This window comes from Danio rerio, chromosome 19 (genome assembly GCF_052040795.2).
Source record: "Danio rerio strain M-AB ecotype USA chromosome 19, GRCz13ab, whole genome shotgun sequence".
NCBI classification, from domain to species: Eukaryota; Metazoa; Chordata; class Actinopteri; order Cypriniformes; family Danionidae; genus Danio; species Danio rerio.
The window spans coordinates 963,556-988,788 of record NC_141039.2 but is presented as its reverse complement, the minus strand read 5'-3'; the positions used below and the strand labels follow the sequence as shown (position 1 = coordinate 988,788).

Genomic DNA, 25,233 nt, shown 5'->3' with positions numbered 1-25,233 from the left:
ACAAACTGAATTGATGTTATTTATTCATTACCTCCTTTTCGGCTTGGTCCCTTTGTTAATCTAGGGCTGTGGTCACCACAGCGGAATGAACCGCCAACTATTCCAGCATTTGTTTTACGCAGCGGATGCCCTTCCAGCTAGAAACCCAGTACTGGGAAAGGAATTAATAATAACATGGCTAAAAATAACTTTAATAAAGCTGTTCTGTCAAAACTGTGTATTCATAGACTTCATTGGATGATAATCTGTGAAACATTTAAAGGAGTACAAATATCTTTAAAACTACTTTCACTGAGTTTTAAGGTGGATTAAAAACAACCAGAACAGCCAATCAGAATCCAGCCTACTCTAAAGAGCGCGAATATTTAACGCGGCAGACCATAACAATGATGCTGTAGCTCTTGGAAGAAAATTTTTCTTAATGCGAATATAATATGCTTCTGTTGTGTTTTATACAGAGCACTATTTGAAAAATAAGCAAACAGCGTTATTTATTAGAGTCAAGCGGTGCCTAATTAATATTCATGAACCTAACCGTAAACTCAGTTCAAACTTCAAACGCCAGGCCCCTGGCGTTAAACAGTTTGACGGTTAGACTCATGAATATTAATTAGGATAGATCCTAGGACATGCGTGGAGCTCGATTCATATCACGCCACCGGTAAGTAACGGTACTTATATTTTAATTTTATTTAATTACACATCAGTACAGAAATATAATCATGTAAATCCTCACTATGTGCCGATGTGTCTCATTTGCTAAAAAATACTTAGGATATGTCAAGTAAAAGACAGAACAACGACAGAATTTCCTTTATTTATTTACTTGTTGATGAATGAACTTACATTAGTCAACACGTTTTGTGATTTATATAAAACAGAAACACTTTTATTGATGGAAATTAAGGTGAATAGCTTGCCCACAAAAGAATGATAGGCCCACACAACAAAATAGACTGATAACATGCTAAATTCAGCATCACATTTGAACGTAAACCATTCATCTATGAAAGAAAACTTTAGTTTGTTTTAGTCATCTTTAATCGAAATCTGCCCGTCAATCTTCTGCTCTGGAAAACCAGTTAATAATCATGTAGAACTTTAATCATGTTAATGAGGCACAATAACAGCAAAGCGTTTAAAGGAATATTTTACCCAAAAATGAAACTCTTATTATTTAAATGATGATATTTTGGAAACATGTAACCACTCACATGCAGAGTAGGAAAAAAAAAAACAATGAAGTCAATGGTAACAGGTTTCCAACATTCTTCAAAGTCTCTTCTTTTGTTCAACATAGCAAAAGAACTCAAACTAGTTTGGAACAAGTAGGAGTATTTGGGTGAACTATCCCCTTCTGCAACACATCAATCTCAGCAGCACAATAGAACAGTTCAGGATCAAAATAGGCATCACAGGTGACCAGGTGTTATTGTGGAGCTAAATATCTGCATTTTCATTTGTATTTTTTGTCTTCTTAATGCTGTTACCATAAATGCGTTTAAAGCATGAACACAGTAGATAAGCTGCATGTCACTTTTATATGGAAGACTGTGACTCTACATTTGATTATTCAATATATCTCTGTCTGACTACCGTCAAGACGTACCAAAAATATATATTTTTTTAAATTCTCTTTTTTTATTCTTTGTTTTGGCATTAATCAAGTTTGTTATACTTTATGCAGATATACTAAACTAGAACATCACTATTGTAAAAAAGCAAAACATTGCAATGTAATGTTTCCCAATATCATGCAGTGTTAACATGTTTATGCAGGAAATTAAATAAACCTCAATTTAATACAGTCGGTTAGTTTTGTGAAAGGGTAGTTTCTTCAGGAAGGCATTAAGGTGATGTTTCGTCCGGTTCCTCAGAGGCTCTTGAGAATGTCTTCACCCACCGGCTTCTCCAGCCACTCTGGAGGCCAGGAGGCTTTAATACTGGGCCGATCCTTCACCATCTCATAATACTCCATCAGTCTGGGACATCTCTCTTTAGGACACCTGACAGCACATCAAACATTAAACCGAATGAAACCGATCAAACATTAAACCAGTCGACTGAACCTTCACCCATCAGCATCAATCATTAAACTCTTTACTGATATCAGAAACGTCTGCTCGACCTTGTGCAGGATTTCTGCAGATTCATGCAAGTCAAATGTAAGACTTTTTTAAAACCATCATGATAGAAATTTCTGAGTTATACAGGGCTAAATGCTAAGGGTCTTTGTTTTCAAATGGCCCAGTGGAAAATGTTTTTACCTGCTCAAACAAAAAATTTAAATGTAGTTATTTATTATTAATATTTAAAATAATGCAAATAAATAAATTGTATAAATAATAATATTTAAAATAAATATTATTTGCATATTTTACTTAATGCATAATGCCAGCCAAGTTTGACAAGACAAGTTTTAAAAACTCTAATAAACTAAATGCATGTATAAAACCATGTGTGTGCCGGTCAGTGTCCTCAGCAGGCAGCTCTAAATACATGGAGAATGTTGAAACCAATGTTATTATAAGGAAGATATTGACGAGTTAATAAATCAAAATATGTTCAAAGTGTTATTGAGATGGAGTGATTGGGTAGCTTTACATGGGCGTATGAAATGAAGACCTGTTTAAAATGATTCAAAACCCACAACACAATATTTCTGTGACACTTTTAAGGCCTAAAACTAGCTTTTGAAGCATTTTAAGAGTTTTTAATACCCCGCAGACACCCTGTTCTGTCCATAGGTTATCATTAACACAAAACACTCTGACACATTATGACCACACACACTGGTTAAAGGTCATGTGGAATTTAAAGTGTGAATGGAGATGAGATGTTCACTCACTGTAGTCGAGGGAAATATGCAATGACGGGGAAACAAACCACATCGGCCATGCTGAAGTTCTTGCCAGCCAGATATGAGCCTTTACCCATCTGAAGAACCAATCAGAGTTGATGAGAGGAAAGTTGAACAGGCAAAGGGGCAGTTTCAGGGCTTATGGGATTTACAGTAGGACTGCATGATATTGCAGAAAAAAATCCACCAAAATAATAATGCAAAGCAATGCAATAACAGGATATATACACGAATCAGAGAGTGAAATTCAATACATACATACATATACATATTTATGTATATATATATATATATATATATATATATATATATATATATGTGTGTGTGTATATGTGTGTATATATATATATATATATATATATATATATATACACACACACACACACACATATATATATATATATATATATATATATATATAGAGAGAGATTTTTTTATTTTTTTTTTAAATCAACAGGTTTTAGATGTGCTTTTACCTCAGCCTAATATTGCCCTATTCTAATAACCATACATGAATGAAAAGATAATTTATTCAGATTTCATATGAAGCATAAATCTTACATTTGAGACTGGTCTTAAATGATGAAAATCGCATGCATTTTAAATGCACTTTCAAAAATCCATTTTGCTTTAATAATGAGATTAATTTCCCAGATAACTAAATGAAGAGACTTCCTCTATTAGTCTCCAGAAGCTGACGTCTGCATGTTATATGCGAGTGTCTAATATACGCAAGCCCACCTTCTCCAGGTATCCCTCCCACAGCTTGAGCTCCTCAATCAGCTTCTCTTTATTCCTCTTCAGAGCAGATTCCAGTCTCTCTCCTTCAGGCACAAGCCAATCATAAAAGGCCACTTCGTCTGAAAACACACGATTTATATTCAATTAACTCCACGGGAACCAGAAGTTGCTGATGGCCACTATTTTAGTCTGAAAATGTATTGAAATGTTAACTAGGGGGTGTGGTTTGTCCGTGAGCCCCGCCTCTCACTTTTCACTCAAAGCAAGCAAATGGTGGGAGGAGCGTGGCTAAGCATATATCGCCCAATCAGATACAAATAGTCCATTTTTAATTCAAAACCAAATTAGTTCACCTTAGGACAAACAATGTGCGCTAGCAAAATAAACATTGCATATTTAGTTTTTATGCAGATGCATTGCAGATTTAAATGATTGCCAAATGGTAATAATTTGTTAATATTAGTTTTTAAAATATCATGTTAGCTCTGGTAGATTTAATAATATTAATTAATCATAATATTAGGATTTCAACAAGATATTAAGATTTTATGCAGAAAATAGGTTGCTTCATTTAGATTGCATTCATTTACTGCATGTTATTTATTGCCTTTTAGACTTAAGGACTTGGGCTGAGGAGTGCTTGTAAATTATGGATATATTATTGACCAATATTCATATTAACTGAGTTGCAATAGTCTAGGCATGAAGATTTAAATGCATGTATTTTACATTTCACCATGTGCATGAAATATTAAATATTTACAGTACACAATTAATCCCATTAAAACAATATATGCGTCGTATTTCTCTGACCTATAGGAAGGATAGGGTATTTTTCAAGACATCGTATCGAAGTTGAAATTGCGGTATGGTGACGACACTAGTCCACACTTATTCTCATTTACTATATCAGCATGTGGAAGTGTTTAGCGCTCTTACACATCTTCTGCTGCAGGTTCTCGGTCTCAAACATGCGCTGGTAGACGAGCGCCATTTCAGCAGGATTGTCTGGGATCAGTCGAGTGCCTTGAGACTTAAACACACTCTACAAATAGACAAGAAGTCATTTATTAAAGAGTGATATTTACCTCTTCATCTATTTAAATATAACCACAACAAATATATGACTACTACTGCTCTACACTGTGTGTTCTGTTCAGTTATAATAGCACAAAACCGTCCAGCAAGCAAAGTAAACACATAAATACAGTGTGAAATCCTTTAGCTGGATTTGAACAGCATCTTCAGCAGGTTTAGTTGGAATAAAATACATTTTTAAAGATTTATTGATCATTTTTTTAATTAATAAGAACAATTTGTGTGTCATTACCTCCAGATAAAGGCACGCGGCGAAAGACTCGTTCACCACGATCTCTCCGTGCTTGAATGTTGGAAGCTGCAAAATAAAACAAGTGCATTATTGAACCCCCCACATGACAAAATAGTGAATTATACAAAAATAATGTTGCGTTTTGTGAATGATGAAGTACTGGAATGATTCTGCTGTGCTAATTATACAGTTGCTATGGTAACACAAACAACTATAGTAATATAAACAGCCTAATCCTTTATTGTTCTACATCTACGCAAGTCATTCCAGAATTACTGGCACAACACATATAATCTACAGTAAACTGAATCCATCATTAATGTTGTATGTCTAAATGCAATGCAAAATGTCTAAAACCCCATCATCAGTTGTGTTATTATTTAATACAGACTCTGTGCATGCATTACCAGAGTAAAAGACACTTGCTGGAGCTCTCCTCTCATTATAATATATACATAATAATACACTTTACTATAGTGTTTACTGTTAATCACGATGGTATTATTATTTTATATACATTTATACAGATATATGATATTCTGTGCATGCATTAGAGTTGCACACAGATCAGAAGCACGCCTTGTGGGGCTCCCCGTTTACAATAATATATACATAATGCACTTTACTATAGTATTTACTATAAAACACTGTAGTATTATTTTATACACGCTCTGTGCATGCATTAGAGTTGCATCAGAGTAAAGGGAAGCTTTCCGCAGCTCTATTCTCATTATAAAATACATAAAATCATACCTGAATACAGTTTTTATTGTAAGTCCTATAGTATTATGTTATACAGGTTCTGTGCATGCATTAGAGTAGCATCAGAGTAAAGGACACCTGCTGGAGCTCTATTATTACACTAATATATACACATGATAATACACTTTACTATAATAATCTCTGTAATATGTTTTTTACAGATTCTGTGCATGCATTAGAGTTGCTCCACAGTAAAAGGACGCCTTCTGAAGCTCTTCTCTTACTATAATATACTTCACTATAGTTTACATCACTATAGTATTATTCTATACAAACTCTCTGCATGCATTAGTGTTGCACACGGATGCTGGATCTCTCCTTTAATACACACATTATAATACACTCCACTAGAGCTAATAATTCATTGTAGTGTTATTTTATACAGACTCTGTGCATGCATTCAAGTTTCACCAGAGTCAAAGGATGCATTCTGGAGCTCTCAGTTTAATATAATATACACATAATAACACACTTCACTATCATTTTACTGTAACTCATTATAGTTTTATTTTAAACAGACTCTGAGCATGCATTAGAGTTGCACCAGAGTGAAAGGCTCCTGTAGGAGCTCTTCACATATCATAACATATACAAAATAATACAATTTACTAAACATTATTACTATAAATCAGTATAGTCTTGTTTTATACAGACTCTGTGCATGGATTAGAGTTACACCAGAGTAAAAGGACACTTTCTGGAGCTCTATTCTCATTATAATATACATAATAAACACTTTACCATAGATGTATTTACTATAAATCAGTATAGCGTTGTTTAGTTATACAGAATCTGTGCATGCATTAGAGTTGCACCAGAGTACAATGACACCTTCTGGAGTTCTCCTCTTACTACAATATGCATAATAATACACTTTACTATCAGTCAGTATAGTGTTGTTTCCTACAGACTCGGTAGAGTTGCACACAGGTGCTGGAATCTCACCTGAGCTCTGGGATTGAGCGCCTTCACCTCCGGGCTCTGGTGCTCCTTCTTATCGAACGACAGCAGCTTGTGTTTGTAGCCCTGCAGCTGCTTCTCCTCCAGGGCGATCATCAGCCTCCAGCACGGCGGAGAGCCCGTGCCCCAGTACAGCAACATATTCTGCGCCATTCCGTGAGATAATTAAGAGTTCAGCAACTGAGAAATACAGCCGTAACTCTGCAGAACACACTCCTGATTTAACTGCGTCACGCGGACTGCCTGGAGAAAAGAAGCGCGCTGGGGTTAAACTGGGCGGGGATTCGCCGCCTGCTGGCCGGAGGAGGAGCTGCAGCGGGCGGGGAGAGAAGTGGGCTAAAGGCGCTCCACAGCTGAGTAGTGTATTATTATTTGCATGTTAGTCCATTAATTTCTAGCTACCATAATGGTTGTAGATACATGTAAAGAACAAACAATATGTAATATTATTTTATAAAAGAGATCATAAGATGATGAAAGTGAAGAAAGAAATGATGTTGATCATAACAGTCTGACTGTATTAAACATTCTGAGCATGCATTAGAGTTACACCAGAGTAAAGGACGCCTTCTGGAGCTCATTGTCTATATATATTTATATATATATATATATATATATATATATATATATATATATATATATATATATATATATATATATTTACTATAGTTTTTACGATAAATCACTTCAGTGTTGTTTGATACAGACTCTGAGCATGCATTAGTGCTGCACACAACTTATTTTTATTTTATTTTATTAAATAAAAACATCCTTAGGACATATAAAAGAGGAAGAAAAAATTGTAATAATACTACAAAATTAAATAAATAGAATAAAATGGGATAATAAGATGGAGAAAGAAAGGAGTGACCTTGATCATAACAACAGCTCTTTATTTAAGAAGTAAGGCATGACCGGAGTCCATCTCTTTAGGAAAATTGTGTCTTTGGAGTCTCAGTTTGTTTTAATACAGTCAATATATACTGTAATTAGCATTAACATAGCATTAAATACTGTAAAAATATTGCTGCATTAATATTTTAGTTCATCATTTTAACTTACATAGATCAAACTGACTAAATAAATTAAGTTAAACTTCATTGTATAATTTAAAAATCTATAGTTAAAACCTGATTAACTTATTAAAATAAGTTAAATAACATAAAAGCACATATATCTGTGTGTGTTAATAAACCATATAATCATAAATTGATGCATAAATTAACTAAATAAATAATAAGTTGTTAACGGTATTCACGATTACTTTTGTCTGATTACTTTAATAATACTTTAATATAATTGTTGAAATTAATAAGAGTTAAAAAGTATGGGAATGAATGAAAAAAAGTCAAATAAATTATGGATTTGCATAATAATCACAGGGCAGCACGATCGTCTCACAGTTAGAAGGTCGCTGGTTCAAGTCCCAGCTGGGTCAGTTGGTGCTTCTTTGTGGAGTTTGCATTTTCTCCATGTGTTGGCATGGTTTCCTCCAAACACATGCACTATAGGGGAATTAATTAACTAAACTGGCTGTAGTGTATGAGTGTGTGGATGTTTCCCAGAGATGGGTTGCAGCTGGAAGGGCATCCGCTGTGTAAAACAAATGCTGGATTAGTTGGTGGTTCATTCCGCTGTGGCGACCTCTGATTAATAAAGGGACTAAGCTGAAATGAATGAATAATCACAGTGATTCAGCAATCAAACACTGAGAGCAGTCGGATTTCAGAAAGGCTTTTATTGCTGGGTGCGTCAACAAATGTGGATCAAAGTGGAAAACGTCTTTCAGTTCTGCAAAATAACTTCAGATACAGCATTTCCTACAGCTAATGAAGTAAAAACAGGTGAGCTGGTGATCTGTCTACTGAAATAAAGGCATTCAAACTAAACAAACACTGTAAACTCAACTAGACGAGAGTCGAACACTTCTTCCTCTGTGTGTCCTTCATTATGGCTTCAGTTGTCTTAAATAAACACATACAGGAAAACACAACTACAATCAGACGAACATCACAAACAAAAGGGCATTTTTACAGTCTCTTCATCATCAAAAAATACTTCCACCTCTTTGTACATTTAGAGTCATTTTTGGAGATTCCCAGCTAACAAGTTTACGTTGTAAAAACATTCCCTCAACGTTCCCTTTAGGTTATATTGCTATTTTTTGGATGTTCAAAAAGATATAGGCCAGCACAATGGTTCAGTGGTTAGCACTGTGGCATCACATCATCTCTGGTTTGAGCCTCAGCTGGGTCAGTGTGTGTTTCTGTGTGGAGTTTGCATGTTCTCTCCGTGTTGGTGTGGGTTTCCTCCGGGTGCTCCGGTTTCCCCCACAGTCCAAACACATGCACTATAGGGGAACTGATCAACTACACTGGCCATAGTGTATGAGTGTGTGTGTGTATGGGTGTTTCCCAGTACTGGGTTGCAGTTGAAAGGGCATTCGCTGTGTAAAACTTATGCTGGAATAGTTAGCGGGTCATTCCACTGTGGTGACCCCTGATAAATAAGGCAATAAGCTGCTGAAGGAAAATCAATGAATGAATGAAAAAAGATTTAGAGGATAACGTTATTCAAATATTAATAGAGATTCAGATGTTATATTAATGTTGTCAGTGTGTTATACTTAAAACATTATTGGAACATTCTGTTTACATTATATTAATGTTCTAAAAACATTTCGCAAACATTCACATAAGCGTTAACATGTTTTTGTGTACATCTTGTTAGACAATGTGTTGATGTTGATTTTTAGTTATAATAATGTTATTAAGGTCCCTCTTTACAATTAAAGGTGAGCTGTTATGCAGAAATGACTTTTACGCATGGTTTAACCCCAGTGTGTGTGTCAGCAGTGTGTGAGTATCTCCAGCAGCCTCTAATGCTCAACATGAATGAATTGTGTTTGTTCTAATCAGACTTGATGCAGAAACACTGTGATTGACATTCTCTCTTTGTGCGTGTCATCAGAGGGGGAAAGCCCCGCCCACTATTACCCATCTTTTCCTCATTAGCATCTCCAGCAGCCTTGAGTGAGAAGCAGCCGTCTGTCCATTAGCCATCAGAGTGTTTGAGCTGCTGAAGATCATGTCAGCATAGACTAAGAGGATTATAGATGTGACCTGACCAGCACTGAGAACCTGTTTTGAATCTGCCACTATGCAGACACACAGGCATCTGTAGCTCCGCCCTCTTCTGAAAAGAGCACAATCTCATTTAAATTTAAAGCGACAGCCACCAAAATAGCACAGTTTGGATCAAAGCCTGAAAGGGGCAGTTTCAGAGAGCTGGAGAACATTATTATTATTTTACATCTCGTAAAAAAAATCTGGTACACCTTGTTAGCTGGGAGAATGCTTCTGATGTAGATCTCAGTTTTTAGTCATATAAATCCTATATCATTATAAGGTGCAACACCACAAGGTTTCATGAACCAACACCAAACTCCTTGAACATGCTGGACACTGACTGAAAACAGCTGAAGAGTAAGAGCATACAGAACATGAGTGAGCTACAGTCAGTCTCTTTGTTTTCATAGTTCCTTCTGTGTCAAAGGCACATTAAAAGCCACTATAACACACTCAAACAGCCTAAAGTCTGCATTAAATCCAAATGTACAGTGTTGATTTTAGTAGCGCACATTATTAATCAATATTAGGTGAACAATAATCTGTGTCAGATCATCTTCTGAATGAGAAACCTTTGTTTTGGTGATGCTCTGGAACAGCAGTCCTTCTTTGATGACTCTGATTGGGCGAATTATGCTAAGCCACGCCCCCTCCAACCATTAGCTTGCTGGAAGTGAAAGATAAGAGGCGGAGTTCAAAAATAAACCCCGCCTTCTACTCAATATTCAGTTGTAAATACGCCATCACACTGAAATTAAAGCCCGCAGCAACTTCCAGTTCTGGACTTTAATTAAAGGGCTAATTATGAATATTTATCTCACAGTTCTGAGGGAAATAAAGTCAGAATTACAAGATATAAACTTAGAATTATGAGATAGTCAGAATTGCATGATTGTTTTGTGTGTGAACAAGCTTTTAAAGCATTTATTTACTTGCCTTTCGTCATGAAATGGGTCAAAACGCACAGACCCTCGTCATTAAAACTGATAGAAACATCACAGTCGGCATTTAAAAGCTGTTTCTCAGTTCAGGAACCTCAAAAATAAACCCTCTTTAGTGCTCTTATAAAGTTCTCTTGAACGTTTTACAATAAATAATCCATTTAAATCTCACTGACTTAATAAAGTGATTCTAGTGAAGCCACGTTTCAATAATTCATCATTTCATAATGAATGAAGGGCCAAACCCTGAGTTAGGGATTCAAAACATTTCATTGAACAAATCACACTGCAGAGAAGGCCTGGGATTGGCTGCTGAGGTGTGATGCAATGAGTGGGTGTGGCTTAGAATGGAACACACATTCTGGAGGCGGAGCTTTGCTCTATAAATGACCCATGAGCGGATTTTCTGCAGCTTTAAACACACTGTAGTTTGACTGTGTGTGGGTTCTGGGCGTCCTGAGATCAGTTCTGCTGAAGGCAAATGCATCAGTGTGTGTTCAGTCGGGACGTCCTGTTACACCGGCATGTCTGACGTGTCGAATCCCAGAGCTTGTGCTTCTTCTGGGGTCAAGCCGCCTTTCAGAGTCCTCCTCACTGAGACATGGAGAACAGCAAAACAGTGGAGATTCAGCTGCAGTCACTAAACTCACTGCTCATTGATTAGGACAATCTTGACATTTATATTGGAAAAAAGTTCTCAAAAAACCTGCATCTTAAGAAAAACTAAAAAAAATAATTATTTTTACCATTTTATTAAGTAAAGTCTATTCATAAACTAATATTAAGAGGATCACATGCTTATGATTGAACACAGCCGGTCATTCATTACCCAATTTATCATTCACCAATCAGACCACAGCCATCTTCATTTTGAAGAATCCCCCCCTCCACCCCTACTCCTCATCCTTTCCTAGATGGGTGGCACGGTGGCCCAGTGGTTAGCACTGTTGCCTCACAGCAGGAACGTCACTGGTTCTAGTCCTTACCAAGCCAGCCGATGTTTCTGTGCGAGTTTACACGTTCTCCCCGTGCTCACGTGTGTTTCCCCCGGGTTCCCCGGTTTCCTCCCACCGTTCAAAAACATGCAACTTAAGTTAATTGACTAATCCACCATAGACATGCTGCTAGTCAGTAGTTATCTCTTAAGAGTGATCACTATCTGTTAGGGATGTAACGGTATCAGAATTTCACGGTACGGTAATACCTCGGTATGAATGTCACGGTACGGTATTTATTGAATCATTTACAGGAAAAAAAAAACTTTTGAAAATACTCCAAAAAAGTGTCAATGACATACAAATTAGCCATCTATCTGTAAACTTTGAAACAGGAACTTCAATTTTAATAACAAAAAAACTATTAAACCATGTAAAAAAATAAAGTTTCAATTTAGTATTGTTAAAAACTCATCACATTCAACATTTAATCACTCACTTAGATAGAGATGGGTTTAAAGAAAAATTATCATATAAATATAATCTGGTAAAAGCTGGTATCTCTGGGTATTTACAATGTCCCCTGCAACAGAAAAAACCCTCTCATTTGGGACTGAGGTTTCTGGGACAAGAGAGATATGACTTGGCCCAGGTTGACAGCAGTGGGTAACGTTGTGCATTGTCTTTCCCCCACTTGAGAAGACAAACCATGAGTGAGATAGAGGTCTCTTTGCGGTATAAGTCAATGTCTGCATCAATCTGAACAGTGTGCTGTGTTTCTGCAGTCCCCATGACTGTTATTAGTCGTATTCCCCAACTTGCAGGCACGTGCACACATAGGGCTCAACCTGTGCAGTGCACATGCCCTTTTTAGTCTTGGATAGAAAATGCCCTTCCAAAACGATCAAAAGTGCCCCCGCGACGCGACACAACCTCCGTCCAGTCCAGCCCTTCAGTAGGCGCGCGATAACTCCTCTCTTGAGTATGCGCGCTCAACCCCGCCTCGGCGCTTTACAATACGCGCGCCACAACAGCTGAACAGAACGCGCGCGACAGCACCGCTATTCAGCACGCGCGCGGCGACAACACTGCTTTAGGTTCGATCATTTCCATCTTTTTTTCATCTCCGCTACTAGCAGCACACTCCATTTCCGCATTACTGGATCTGTAGCGACAACAGACCGCAAAGGATTATGGCCACGCTTGGGCTGATGGGAAATGAAGTTTCAGCTACCTCCCGTTCGCTTCATTCGCCTGAGCAAATTTTCTCTGAAGACCTATAGTTTTACCGAGTCATGCGACTACGGTAATATCGAAAAAATTTAATATTGCGGTATGACGGTATTTACAATACCGTTACATCCCTACTATCTGTTCATTAGCTACTACAGCAGGGGAGTTCTCCACATCTACCTGAGCTCAAACTCCCCTTTTGACCTGCAAACGGGAGGGAACCCCGGGCTCGAGGATCTTATGAGCTCAGGTCTCTCTCCCGGGAAAGCATGCCAAACACGCTTCATAATCAATCATCAGCTAAGGGTGAACTCTTGAAGTTGTTTTTCCTAAAATGTTAATTCTTGAACACTTTAATCTTGAGATTTTGAGTTTTATTTTTGTATTAATCTCTGTATAAATCTCCATCATTTTTCCTATTGTTTAATATCTTCCTTTTTAACCTATTATTGACGGTTTCGACTCTGTTGGCTATGTGTCAAACTGCTCTGAATACGCAGATTAAGGACTTTAGGGTCATTTTTTATTTTCCTCTTAGCTTAGGGCTCTTTCCAGAACCTTTACGCTCTCTGTTCCTCACTGGTGGAGCTCAGAGATCTCGACGATTATTCAAGATAAAAGCCTGAGGGATCATGTATGACACACGCCGCTGTTTCAGTAAGCTGTTAAATTGTTCTGTGTTGATCTGCTGATGTAGGTTAGTGTGTGTGATTTTACTGACGTGATTTTCTGTTTGCGCGTGAGCGTCGTCGTTCTCGCGGCTGCGCTCGCTCTCGGGGACTCTGAGTGGCTGATCGTACGATTCTCTCCATGATCTCATCCGCTGCGTCCTCGGTGTTTATCTGAGACTCTTCATTCACTGGAGCCCACGCACTGCGGCCTACACACACACACACACACACACACACAAACAAACACACACACACGAGAGGGAGTTTTTGATTGAATGTTTAGCAATTGAAACTTGCTGGGGTGTGTCCGTGTTTGTGTGTGTGTGAGTTTGTATGTGTGACTGTATGCTTGCATTGTTTGTGTGTGTTTGTTTGTTTCAGTGTGAGCTTCTATAGTATGTTTGTGTGTGCATTAGTGTGAGTGTGTGTGTGACCTTGTGTTGCTCGTGTGCGTGTGCGTGTCCTCAGGTCTCTGGTTTTCAGCACCGCCGTCATCTGCTGGTGTTCGGCTGCATCTTCAGCGTCACACAAACCCTGCGCCTGCGACGGCTGTGGCTGTGGCTGCACCTGCATTTGCGGCCCTGCAGGAGGCGCACTACTGCTGCTGCTCACACACACACGACCTGCCGCCTGAACACACACAGTTTTAACAGGTAGAATCACCCTAGTTATAGTCACTCAATGATTTAGCTTTATCATGAGTTTGTAATAATTATCATTATTATGTAATGTTTTATTTTTTTAATGTATTATTTATTTACATTTACATTAAATTAAGCATTAAAAATTTTATTTAAAAAATTAATTAATAAAAGAAAAATGTATTAATAAATAGAAAAGTATACAAATAAAAATAAGTCAGTTTAACTACATAAAACCACATTAAAAAATACAAATCCTGCAAGGAAAATCAGTATATAAATAAGAATATATATATATATATATATATATATTTTATTTTTTTATATATATATATATATATATATATATATATATATATATATATATATATTTTATTTTTTTTTAGTTAGTAAATTGTTGTGATTAATTGCTGAAGTTTTTACCAGGATATTGGTCACAGCTGCAAAATAGTTATGTACTACTTAATATTCACAGTATTTATTTCCATGTTGCATTCATGCATGTTCATCATCACAATATATTATAATATTGAATATCAGCACACAGTTAGTAATAAAACGTTCAAATGCTACAATACATCAAACCACAGAGATTTCATACACAGACACAACAGGCCAAATCCAGACCAAAACACTGCCGCTCAACATACACAAGCTTATACAATGACAATGACACTCCGTTAGTGATGCTGAGCTTTAACATTCTGTTAATATTCTCTCACTCTCGTACCTCACTGTCCTCTTCATCATCAGTCTGTGGTGAGAAACACAAGTGAAGGATCAACAGACGACCTACAGCCTCCAACAGTGTGTCCTCATACTCTCTTCACAGATTAATCACAGCTCTAGCTCTATATCTAGAGGATATAGTGCTGAAGCCCCACCCACTGAATAATCAGTGGGTAAATAATCTCTAGCTCCTCCCACATCACTTATAAATCATGCTGTAACCACACACACTGAACATAACAGCGCTAGCCCCGCCCACAGAACTAAACAACCAGAACTCTAACCACACCCACAGCTCAGAGTATATAGAGGTGAAACCCCACCTTTTGAATAATCTAAACTCTAGCTCCTCCCTCATCATTTATTATTCTATCTGTAACCACACACACTGAACATAACAGCGCTAGCCCCGCCCAAATAACAAACAATCAGAACTCTAACCACACCCACAGCGCAGAGTATATAGAGGTGAAACCACACCCACCAAATAAGCAGATGTCTGGCCCCGCCCACACCACTCAGTATACAAGCTGTAACCACACACACTGAACATAACAGCGCTAGCCCCGCCCAAATAACAAACAATCAGAACTCTAACCACACCCACAGCGCAGAGTATATAGAGGTGAAACCACACCCACCAAATAAGCAGATGTCTAGCCCCGCCCACACCACTCAGTATACAAGCTGTAACCACACACACTGAACATAACAGCGCTAGCCCCGCCCAAATAACAAACAATCAGAACTCTAACCACACCCACAGCGCAGAGTATATAGAGGTGAAACCACACCCACTGAATAATCTAAACTCTAGCTCCTCCCACATCATTTATTATTCTATCTGTAACCTCACACACTGAACATAACAGTGCTAGCCCCGCCCAAATAACAAACAATCAGAACTCTAACCACACCCACAGCGCAGAGTATATAGAGGTGAAACCACACCCACCAAATAAGCAGATGTCTAGCCCCGCCCACACCACTCAGTATACAAGCTGTAACCACACACACTGAACATAACAGCGCAAGCCCCGCCCAAATAACAAACAATCAGAACTCTAACCACACCCACAGCGCAGAGTATATAGAGGTGAAACCACACCCACCAAATAAGCAGATGTCTAGCCCCGCCCACACCACTCAATATACAAGCTGTAACCACACACACTGAACATAACAGCGCTAGCCCCGCCCACATCAGTGAACAGCCAATACTCTAACCACACCCACAGTGCATAGTATATAGAAGTGAAACCACACCCACAGAATAATCTGAACTCTGGCGTAATTTTAATCATTAATGAAGGACTGTAACATGACTGTGAATGTGTGTGTGTGAGACCTGTGTGTTGACGTCGGTGATCATCTTCCCGCGAGTCTTGTTCCTCTCTCTGTGATCAGCTCGTTTCTGCTTCTGCTGCAGGACTCGCTCTCGTGTGGTTCGATACTCCAGAGCGAACTCACTGATGATCTTACTGAAGCGCGTCACGCTGATCTCCCGCACGCTGTACGCCGGCTGACCCAGGAACAGCAGGAACGAGTGGAACCTGAAACATCAATCAACACTCATTCAAACATCCTGACTGCGCGTCGGCCATGTTTGTAGTTCGTTTACACTTTTCACCCAGGGTTTGTAGTTCTAATGATATGGTGGGTAATATTAGCAGTCAGAGTACGGTCTGCTCATCACCTGTTCATGATGCGGCGGTGCACGATCTTCAGGATGATGATCCTCTCTGCACACTCCTTCAGGAAGTCCGACATCTTCTGCTTCAGCACCGGCTTCATCTCGTGCTTGGCGATCACCTTCAGGTGGTCCCATGATGCTTTGCAGCGCCGCTCCATCAGAGTCAGGTTCTCCTGCAGCTGCTCGAAATCCACCTGCACACCACAACCACAGAGTCACTCACAGTCTATGCATGAGTGTGTGTGTGTGTGTGTGTGTGTCTGTGTGTGTGTTGTACCTTGGCCGAGCGTGTGATGGCGCCAATCTCAGAGTACAGGTCAGTGGTGTCGCTGCAGTTCTCCAGCACGGCGCTGCAGACGTGATGCAGCAGAGACTGTTTGTGCACCGTGTCCTTCACCTCCGGAACCTTCTCCAGATAGTTCAGATCGAAGCCCTTGGCCTGCACACACCAGCATCAGCTACACTTACTGTCATCACATGAGTGTGTGTGTGTGTGTGTGTGTGGAGTCTCACGTTTGAGCCGTTCAGGAAGTTCCCGATGGCCAGCAGAGTGGACAGAATGTATCGCAGTGTTTTGTTTTTCTCCAGCTGATCCATGCCCTCCTTCAGGTCCTGTAGAGGCTCGGCCACTTCCTGTCAGACCGAACACACTGCATCAGTTTAGACTGTTCCATTTCTGAATGCTTTACTGTAGACTCTTACATAGTGGAATGCTCCATGTGAAGTCTGCATGGGCTCAGATCTCCTCATACTGATTTAGTTTTCTCTCATTGTTAGCTGTGTGCTGATCACTTCATCTGTGCGTGTCATTAAGAGCAAAAGCATTAGTTTGCCTTTCTAATCTTTCATTGAAATCTGAAAATGCACTTCCTGTTTTTTTCAGTTAAATTGTCAGATTAAGTATATCTTAGTAATTGGGCGTGGCTAACATCCTTAACCACGCCCCTCCAGCTGTCAGTTTTGACATCAAACAGAAATGGTGAACAGGAGGAGTCTGTAAGGTTCTAGTAACTCTCCACAAACCCTTTTACTTATCTGTCTGAATGACACGCCCATTTTTCTACATCCAATCAGCTCACAGTAAAAAAACAAGCCACGCCCACTGTTTTCTCATTTAATATTCTGTTTCTCTAGGAACAGCGACGCAATATGATGTCGCAGCTTCAGGTTCATGTGGACTTTAAGAATATTCTATTTAAGAATATTCCATTTTTAAATTTAAGAATGTTGCATTTTAGAATATTCCAATTTAGAATGTTTAATTTTAGAATTTAAGAATGTTGCATTTTGGAATATTCCATTTTAGAATGTTGCATTATGGAATATTCCATTTTAGAATGTTGCATTTTAAAATTTAAGAATGTTGCATTTTAGAATATTCCAATTTAGAATGTTTAATTTTAGAATTTAGGAATGTTGCATTTTGGAATATTCCATTTTAGAATGTTGCATTATGGAATATTCCATTTTAGAATGTTGCATTATGGAATATTCCATTTTAGAATGTTGCATTTTAAAATTTAAGAATGTTGCATTTTAGAAAATTCCAATTTAGAATGTTTAATTTTAGGATTTAGGAATGTTGCATTTTGGAATATTCCATTTTAGAATGTTGCATTTTGGAATATTCCATTTTAGAATGTTGCATTTTGGAATATTCCATTTTAGAATGTTGCATTTTGGAATATTCCATTTTAGAATGTTGCATTTTAAAATTTAGAATGTTGCATTTTGGAATATTCCGTTTTAGAATGTTCCATTCTAGAATTTAAGAATGTTGCATTTTGGAATATTCCATTTTAGAATGTTGCATTATGGAATATTCCATTTTAGAATGTTGCATTTTAAAATTTAAGAATGTTGCATTTTAGAATATTCCAATTTAGAATGTTTAATTTTAGAATTTAGGAATGTTGCATTTTGGAATATTCCATTTTAGAATGTTGCATTATGGAATATTCCATTTTAGAATGTTGCATTTTAAAATTTAAGAATGTTGCATTTTAGAATATTCCAATTTAGAATGTTTAATTTTAGAATTTAGGAATGTTGCATTTTGGAATATTCCATTTTAGAATGTTGCATTATGGAATATTCCATTTTAGAATGTTGCATTATGGAATATTCCATTTTAGAATGTTGCATTTTAAAATTTAAGAATGTTGCATTTTAGAAAATTCCAATTTAGAATGTTTAATTTTAGGATTTAGGAATGTTGCATTTTGGAATATTCCATTTTAGAATGTTGCATTTTGGAATATTCCATTTTAGAATGTTGCATTTTGGAATATTCCATTTTTGAATGTTGCATTTTGGAATATTCCATTTTAAAATTTAGAATGTTGCATTTTGGAATATTCCGTTTTAGAATGTTCCATTCTAGAATTTAAGAATGTTGCATTTTGGAATATTCCATTTTAGAATGTTGCATTGTGGAATATTCCATTTTAGAATGTTGCATTGTGGAATATTCCATTTTAGAATGTTGCATTGTGGAATATTCCATTTTAGAATGTTCCTTTTCAGAATATTCCATTTTAGAATGTTTAATTTTAGAATGCTAATTATATATTGTGTAGGTGTATGTATGTATGCATGTACAGTGTGTGCATGTAAATGCATATGTAAGGACTATTGTGTGTGTGATTGTGTAGATATATGCGCGTACATGTATGCTTTTATCTGAGTCTGTATTTCTTGTTTATTTTTGCTTTATTTGTCTATACATTTGTTTATTTGCTTTATTTTACAATGCTTGTTTGTTTGTTTGTTTGTGAAGTGCTTTGAGTTCTATGTATGTAGGAAAAGTGCAATAAAATGTATTGTTATTTTATTATTTTAGATTGCTAATTAAAGAATGTTGCATTTTGGAATGTTCCATTTTAGAAAGCTCCATTTGCGATTGCGTGATGACATCACAGATGGAGTGTAGCCTCTGTGGTGCAGATTGAAGTGCAGGACAGGATCTTCATCCATTTGCATGTGATTGTCTGTTCTCAGATGGAGGGAAAACAAATGTGTTTCTGGTTATTGGAGTCTTTTGTTTGGAGCACATGACGTTCCTCTCCATTAAGAGCACTCAAACATCTCCTGCGTCAGAGGAGAAGATAAAACACGGAAAACCTGAGGAATGCTCTGAGCGCTAAATGGAAAAAGACGGAGAGCCTGAGATGCTTTTGACTTGAAGCTCTTTGGCATGTTGAAATGTGTTGTTGGCCGTCAGCACATCTGCTGTAAGATCTCCATGAACAGTTCATCATCACCAACACACATTCATCACACTCTTCTGTGTGTTTCAGCACAGTTTTTGATGTTTATTTATTTTTAGATACAATATAAATGTATATAATATATATATGATACAAATTATAGATCAAATATAAAAATATCTATGCAACACGATTATTTTGTATAGTTTTTTCTCCATGTTTGCATGTGTGTAATACTTCCACTTTAAGTCCTTTTCAAAATATTGATATTAGTATTCATTTTAGATATTAATATTGTATTTTACAGGATGCAGCAATTAAATAAAAAGTGAGAGTGAAGAAATGTCTAAAGTGGATTCTACTTGACCTTTTCCGTGGCCTCGTAGTCGAGTTTGAAGGCCCAGAGCTGCAGTCGAGCCGAGAGTTCGCTGATGGAGGAGAGCGTCAGGAGGAACTGCTCTGCGCTGCCCAGAGGAACATCCGGATTGGCCAGCTGAGCTTCCTGGATCCTCTGAGTCTCCTCTGCTGTGGGAATCATGGTCAGGATTTTCTGCAGCACACACAGACAGAGTTGGAGAATGGGTTAAAAGTTTCACACAGAACATTCTAAAATATAGTGTTGAACTGAATTTAACAAAATGTAACTTTCTATAATGAAGAGTTCTGAAATGACACAATGTAGCATTCTAAAACAAAGATTTCTAGACTGACAAGAGGCTCTAAAAAACTGCTATTAATCTAAATTAAACATCCTTAAATATAGTTCTAAATTGAAAAATTGTAACGTTCTAAAGAAATGGTTGTAAATCAACAAAATATAAGATTGTAAATGGAACATTCTGAAATGTAACAATTCTAAAACGACCAAACGGAACATTCTGAAATGTAACAATTCTAAAACGACCAAACGGAACATTCTGAAATGTAACAATTCTAAAACGACCAAACGGAACATTCTGAAATGTAACAATTCTAAAACGACCAAACGGAACATTCTGAAATGTAACAATTCTAAAACGACCAAACGGAACATTCTGAAATGTTACAATTCTAAAACGACCAAACGGAACATTCTGAAATGTAACAATTTAAAAACAACCAAATGGAACATTCTGAAATGTAACAATTCTAAAACCACCAAACGGAACATTCTTAAAAGTAACAATTCAAAAACGACCAAACGGAACATTCTGAAATGTAACAATTTAAAAACAACCAAATGGAACATTCTGAATTGTTACAATTCTAAAACCACCAAACGGAACATTCTGAAATGTAACAATTCAACAACAACCAAACGGAACAACGGAACATTCTGAAATGTAAAATTCAAAAACGACCAAACAGATCATTCAGAAATGTAACAATTCAAAGACGACCACATGGAACATTGTTTTGTTTACAATATTACAATTTGTCGATTTAGAATGCTACATTATAAAATGTTACATTTTGGCATTTTTACAGAAGATTATGAAACATTGAAAAGTGTAACAATCCGAAAAGGACCAAATTTAACATTCTATAATGGTCACACTGTAAACTGCTGAGTAGTGTGAGTCTGCGCACCTCAATGCCCTCTTTGTTGAGCGCGTACTCATCGAAGTTGACGATGGCAGTTTTGATGGTGCGCGGCGGAGGAAGAACTGTCAGGCCGATGTTGATGGAGTTACTGCGTTTGGAGTCTAAAACAATGATCTCTGGACGCTTCCCGTCTGCTGCTGCTTTCTGTTTAACACACACACAAACACATAATCAGTGTTTTTAACTGCATTACACTCATTATAGTGATTCCGAATACAGAAGAGTTCAGTGAGTCAGATATTACTCCTTATGAATGAATTCAGCCACTGAACTGATTCAAGTCAACAATTCAACGGTTTATTTTTTAGCAGCAAACACTGTCAATGTCTTCACAATGTTTTTCATAATTAATTACAACCTTAAAATGAGAACATTTAATTACAAACTATAAGACAAACAGATGAGTGAGATTCAACAAGTGAGTCAAGTGTTAGTTGATCCAGTGAATTGATTCATATGACTGAACCATATATTTTTAGATTAAGTTAGTCAGCTCATATGAGTCAAATATTAGCTCACAAATTGGACTGAGTGAGAAAACAAGATTGATTCAAAGTTAAAGATCTGAGTGATTCACTAAAGCATTGTTCATAAGAGTCAAATGTTACTTCAAAAGTTAGATTCAATTGGATTGAGTAAGATAACAGAATTGATTCATGGTTCATATGAGTCAAATTGTAGTTCAGAAATGTGATTGAATGAGAAGACAAGATTTATTCAAATTAAGTCAAATAACTGAGCCATTAACTAAAGCATCGTTCTTAAGAGTCAAGTATTGCTAGAATCAATGAGCACATTTTAAACCAAACCATAATCAATAAAGTATTAGCTCAATAATTAATTTAAATTATGAATCAAATGTACAAATTTAAAAACGTATATTTCACTACAAATGTATGAACAAAAGAGTCAGATGAAGTGAATCAGTTGAATTGAATCAAAACACACAGATCTAAAGCATCATTCATAAGAGTCAAATGTTCTTTAAAAGTTAGAATTAATTGGACTGAGTGAGAAAACAAGATTGATTCAAAGTCAAAGATAAGTGATTCGTTAAGTGATTCGTTAAGTAATTCGATAAGTGATTTGTGATTCGATGAAGCATCGTTCATAAGAGTCAAATGTTACTAGATTCAATGAGTTCATATTGGACCAAACCAAAACAATCATTCTTTTTGAGCAAATCAATAAAGTATTAGCTCAATTATTTATATAAATTATGAATCATCTGCTTTAAAACAAAATTTATATTTCACCACACACCGTTATGAACAAAAGAGTCAGATTCATTGAGTCAGATATTCAAAACACGCAGAGCTTCATCTGTTTTACTGATTATACTGAGCGAATATTCGTGCTCACCTTAGCGACAGGCATCTCTTTGGATTTGCTCTCAAACAGATGTTCAAGTTTAGCGGTGTCGATTTTGACAGGTTCGAGTCTGGACCACAGCGACTCCTGGCTGCGCTTGTGGTTTCGGTAGATCCAGTCTGCAGGCTGAACTTCACTCCAGAACAGTCGGATGGTCTTCTTCTTCTTCTGGAAGAGTGGAAGCTCCGACTTCATCTCCGGAGGGGGCGGAGCCTGGTTGGAGAAGCAGGGAGGGGGCGGAGGCACACGTATGCTGAAGACGGGAGGGGGCGGAGGACAGCCGAACATAGGGGGCGGAGCCGGGAGGTTAAAGGGGCAGGGTGGGGGAGGAGGGGGCGGAGCCTGAAGATCTCCAGAGCTATATAAACTCCCAGAATCCAACACATCCTGATCATCTTCATCTCCTAAATCAGTGAAGTCGATATCACCGATACGCAGATCTCTCGGACTCGCCATCAGCTGATCCCAAATACAGTCTGACTCCTTCTTCGGTGGTGGTGGAGGAGGAGGAGGAGGCAGATCCTGCAATTCTATTGGTGGAGAGGTCAAACCTTTCACCACGTCCCCGAAGCGCTCAGCGAACGCCCGAACGTTACTCTGGGTCTCCTGCTTCTTGTCTGCTTCGGTGTTTTCGTCCGGCGCTGTCGCTGAATCTTCGTCCGGTTCTTTCTCTTCTCCGTCTGCCTCCTTATCCTCCGCCAGCTCTTCATCCTCATCCTCGTCCTCCTCGCAGGGCTTTTTGCTCTGAGAGTACAGCATGTCCAGCATGAAGAGTTTGCTGTCCAGGATCTTGTGTCGCTGTTCATTCACGTTCCACTGACCTGCAGAAACACAGAGCGACCACGTTTACATGGACATCAGGAATGGGATTACTTGCCTTAAAGGGTCACGAAACCCCAAAACACATTTGTTGAGATGTTGACAGTCATATAAGTGTCCCTAAACACAGTATTAGGACACACACATTTCCCTAATAGGTCAGAATTGGCGTAAATTTCTTGTTATTTTACTGTTATCACAGCGATTAGATCCTTATGTACATTCCAGCATGGAGACTGGATGTCTGTACTGGCAAGTACAACGTGACATCTTTGAGTTTTCAGCATTAATTTGTGAGTAAGACTTGATTCGAACCAATCAGCGCGCTCTATTGTGAATGAGGTGCAACTTCATTAATATGCGTGATCGCTTTGAAGGCTGTTTTCACCTGTTACAGTGTTCAGAGAGACGCCACGTTGTGTTGCCAACCGTAATTAAAACAAGTGACAGAAGAATTGTTCGGAGATATGGGCTGTCAGTGTTGTGTTTATAAATGTGCTGCATTGAAGGTTTTGTTGTCCTTTCCCGCTATGAGAGTGCAGCTGGACTCAAGTGTGGATTACAGTAGTGTGCTAACATGCGTCAACAATACATTAGTAAGCAACATTTTTTACTAGAGAGCTTTTTGCATCTGGAAATGATAAAATTTGCTGCTCGTCACCTTTTAATAAAGACGCGGCTCCAGCTGGTGTTGGTTGTTCTGTCTCTACAGATTTGGTAAGTGTGTGATCAGTGTCTTTGTTTATGTTTATTCAGATTAAGTTAGTTGGTATGGTCAGCAGTACTCTTTCAGTTTTTAAAGACAGACTATAGTCAAAATGATTAACTTACTAAAGTTTACAGTACGTTAATATCACTGCAATATTATGGACCGAAAGATCCACGGTAAATGCTGCTCTCACAATGTAAACATGTAAACACTGCAATCAATCTATTACCGTCATGTAGGATTTTCGCCAGGATTTTGTGACAGGATAGTCTATTCACACACGGCTGTTTGATGCTATTCTCTTAAAACAACACTTTTCCAGCAGTTCCTTGCATCCAATATCTCATTTTTTTTGCCAGGGGGCATGCATGAAATGTTCCTGAATGAAAGTGAAAGTGACAAACTGCAGTTAAAGTCGACAAACTAAGAATGAAACACAAAATTACATGAAACTCCTGAGGAAATGTGGATAGCGTGGCAATGATGTTAATCGTATTGTGTGCTGTAACATGTTAAACAGGATCATGAAAGGAACATTCAAAAAGCAGCTCATGTAAACACCTTCATCATATTATGCTCTTATTCAGATTAAGGCAAATAAATCAATGACTGATGTCCATGTAAACATCCCTGTCCATCTATCCTGTGTCTGTGTTCGTGTTGCTGCAGTGAAACTCATACTGAAACTCCCCTTTTCTTGCAAACCCTACCCTCTTTCGCCACTCCCACCTAAATAGAGCTGGGCTCATCCACTTTTTTTAAACTAGAGGTGTTCATGCATGCCCCCCAGGACAAACGAGATATTGGATATGAGGAACTGCTGGAAGAGTGTAGTTTTAATGGATTTTTAATGGGGAAAAACTCTGCATTTTGTGATGCTGGTGTCTGTGGTCCTTTATTGACTCGGTAGGTGCAGA

At 37.8% G+C, this 25,233-nt stretch overlaps 2 protein-coding genes and 1 long non-coding RNA gene across 11 annotated transcripts in view; 1 reads left to right on the top strand and 2 right to left on the bottom strand.

Annotated features, from left to right (window-relative positions):
• The first annotated feature begins 586 nt into the window (after positions 1 to 586).
• On the top strand, positions 587 to 24,296 carry LOC141378953 (uncharacterized). Of its 2 annotated transcripts, XR_015516329.2 has the most exons (4): positions 587 to 661; positions 19,625 to 19,857; positions 20,141 to 20,372; positions 22,851 to 24,296. It is a non-coding gene; the product is annotated as an uncharacterized LOC141378953 (long non-coding RNA). The 2 variants fall into 2 exon arrangements; XR_015516330.2 differs by lacking the exon at positions 19,625 to 19,857 and having other exon boundaries at positions 22,851 to 22,989.
• gstr (glutathione S-transferase rho) lies at positions 1,338 to 6,881 on the bottom strand. The gene is given in 6 exon segments (NM_001045060.2): positions 1,338 to 2,006; positions 2,849 to 2,937; positions 3,602 to 3,720; positions 4,541 to 4,646; positions 4,932 to 4,997; positions 6,639 to 6,881. Coding segments are annotated over 6 exon segments (681 nt in total). The 5' UTR covers positions 6,807 to 6,881; the 3' UTR covers positions 1,338 to 1,873.
• fhod3a (formin homology 2 domain containing 3a) overlaps positions 8,372 to 25,233 on the bottom strand; it is a 57,144-nt gene continuing 40,282 nt past the window's right edge. For 4 of the 8 annotated variants that reach the window (XM_087295131.2, XM_087295133.2, XM_087295135.2 and 1 more), the window contains 11 exons: positions 22,780 to 23,609; positions 21,403 to 21,561; positions 20,201 to 20,383; positions 17,138 to 17,257; positions 16,902 to 17,063; positions 16,628 to 16,818; positions 16,280 to 16,484; positions 14,933 to 14,956; positions 13,996 to 14,191; positions 13,612 to 13,770; positions 8,372 to 11,316 (listed from right to left, as the gene is read on the bottom strand). In XM_087295131.2, the coding sequence (XP_087151257.2) occupies positions 11,237 to 11,316; positions 13,612 to 13,770; positions 13,996 to 14,191; positions 14,933 to 14,956; positions 16,280 to 16,484; positions 16,628 to 16,818; positions 16,902 to 17,063; positions 17,138 to 17,257; positions 20,201 to 20,383; positions 21,403 to 21,561; positions 22,780 to 23,609 (2,309 nt within the window). In that variant the 3' untranslated portion in view covers positions 8,372 to 11,236. The remainder of the gene's footprint in view (positions 11,317 to 13,611; positions 13,771 to 13,995; positions 14,192 to 14,932; positions 14,957 to 16,279; positions 16,485 to 16,627; positions 16,819 to 16,901; positions 17,064 to 17,137; positions 17,258 to 20,200; positions 20,384 to 21,402; positions 21,562 to 22,779; positions 23,610 to 25,233) is intronic. The other 4 variants (XM_087295132.2, XM_087295134.2, XM_087295136.2 and 1 more) reach the window with 1 other exon arrangement.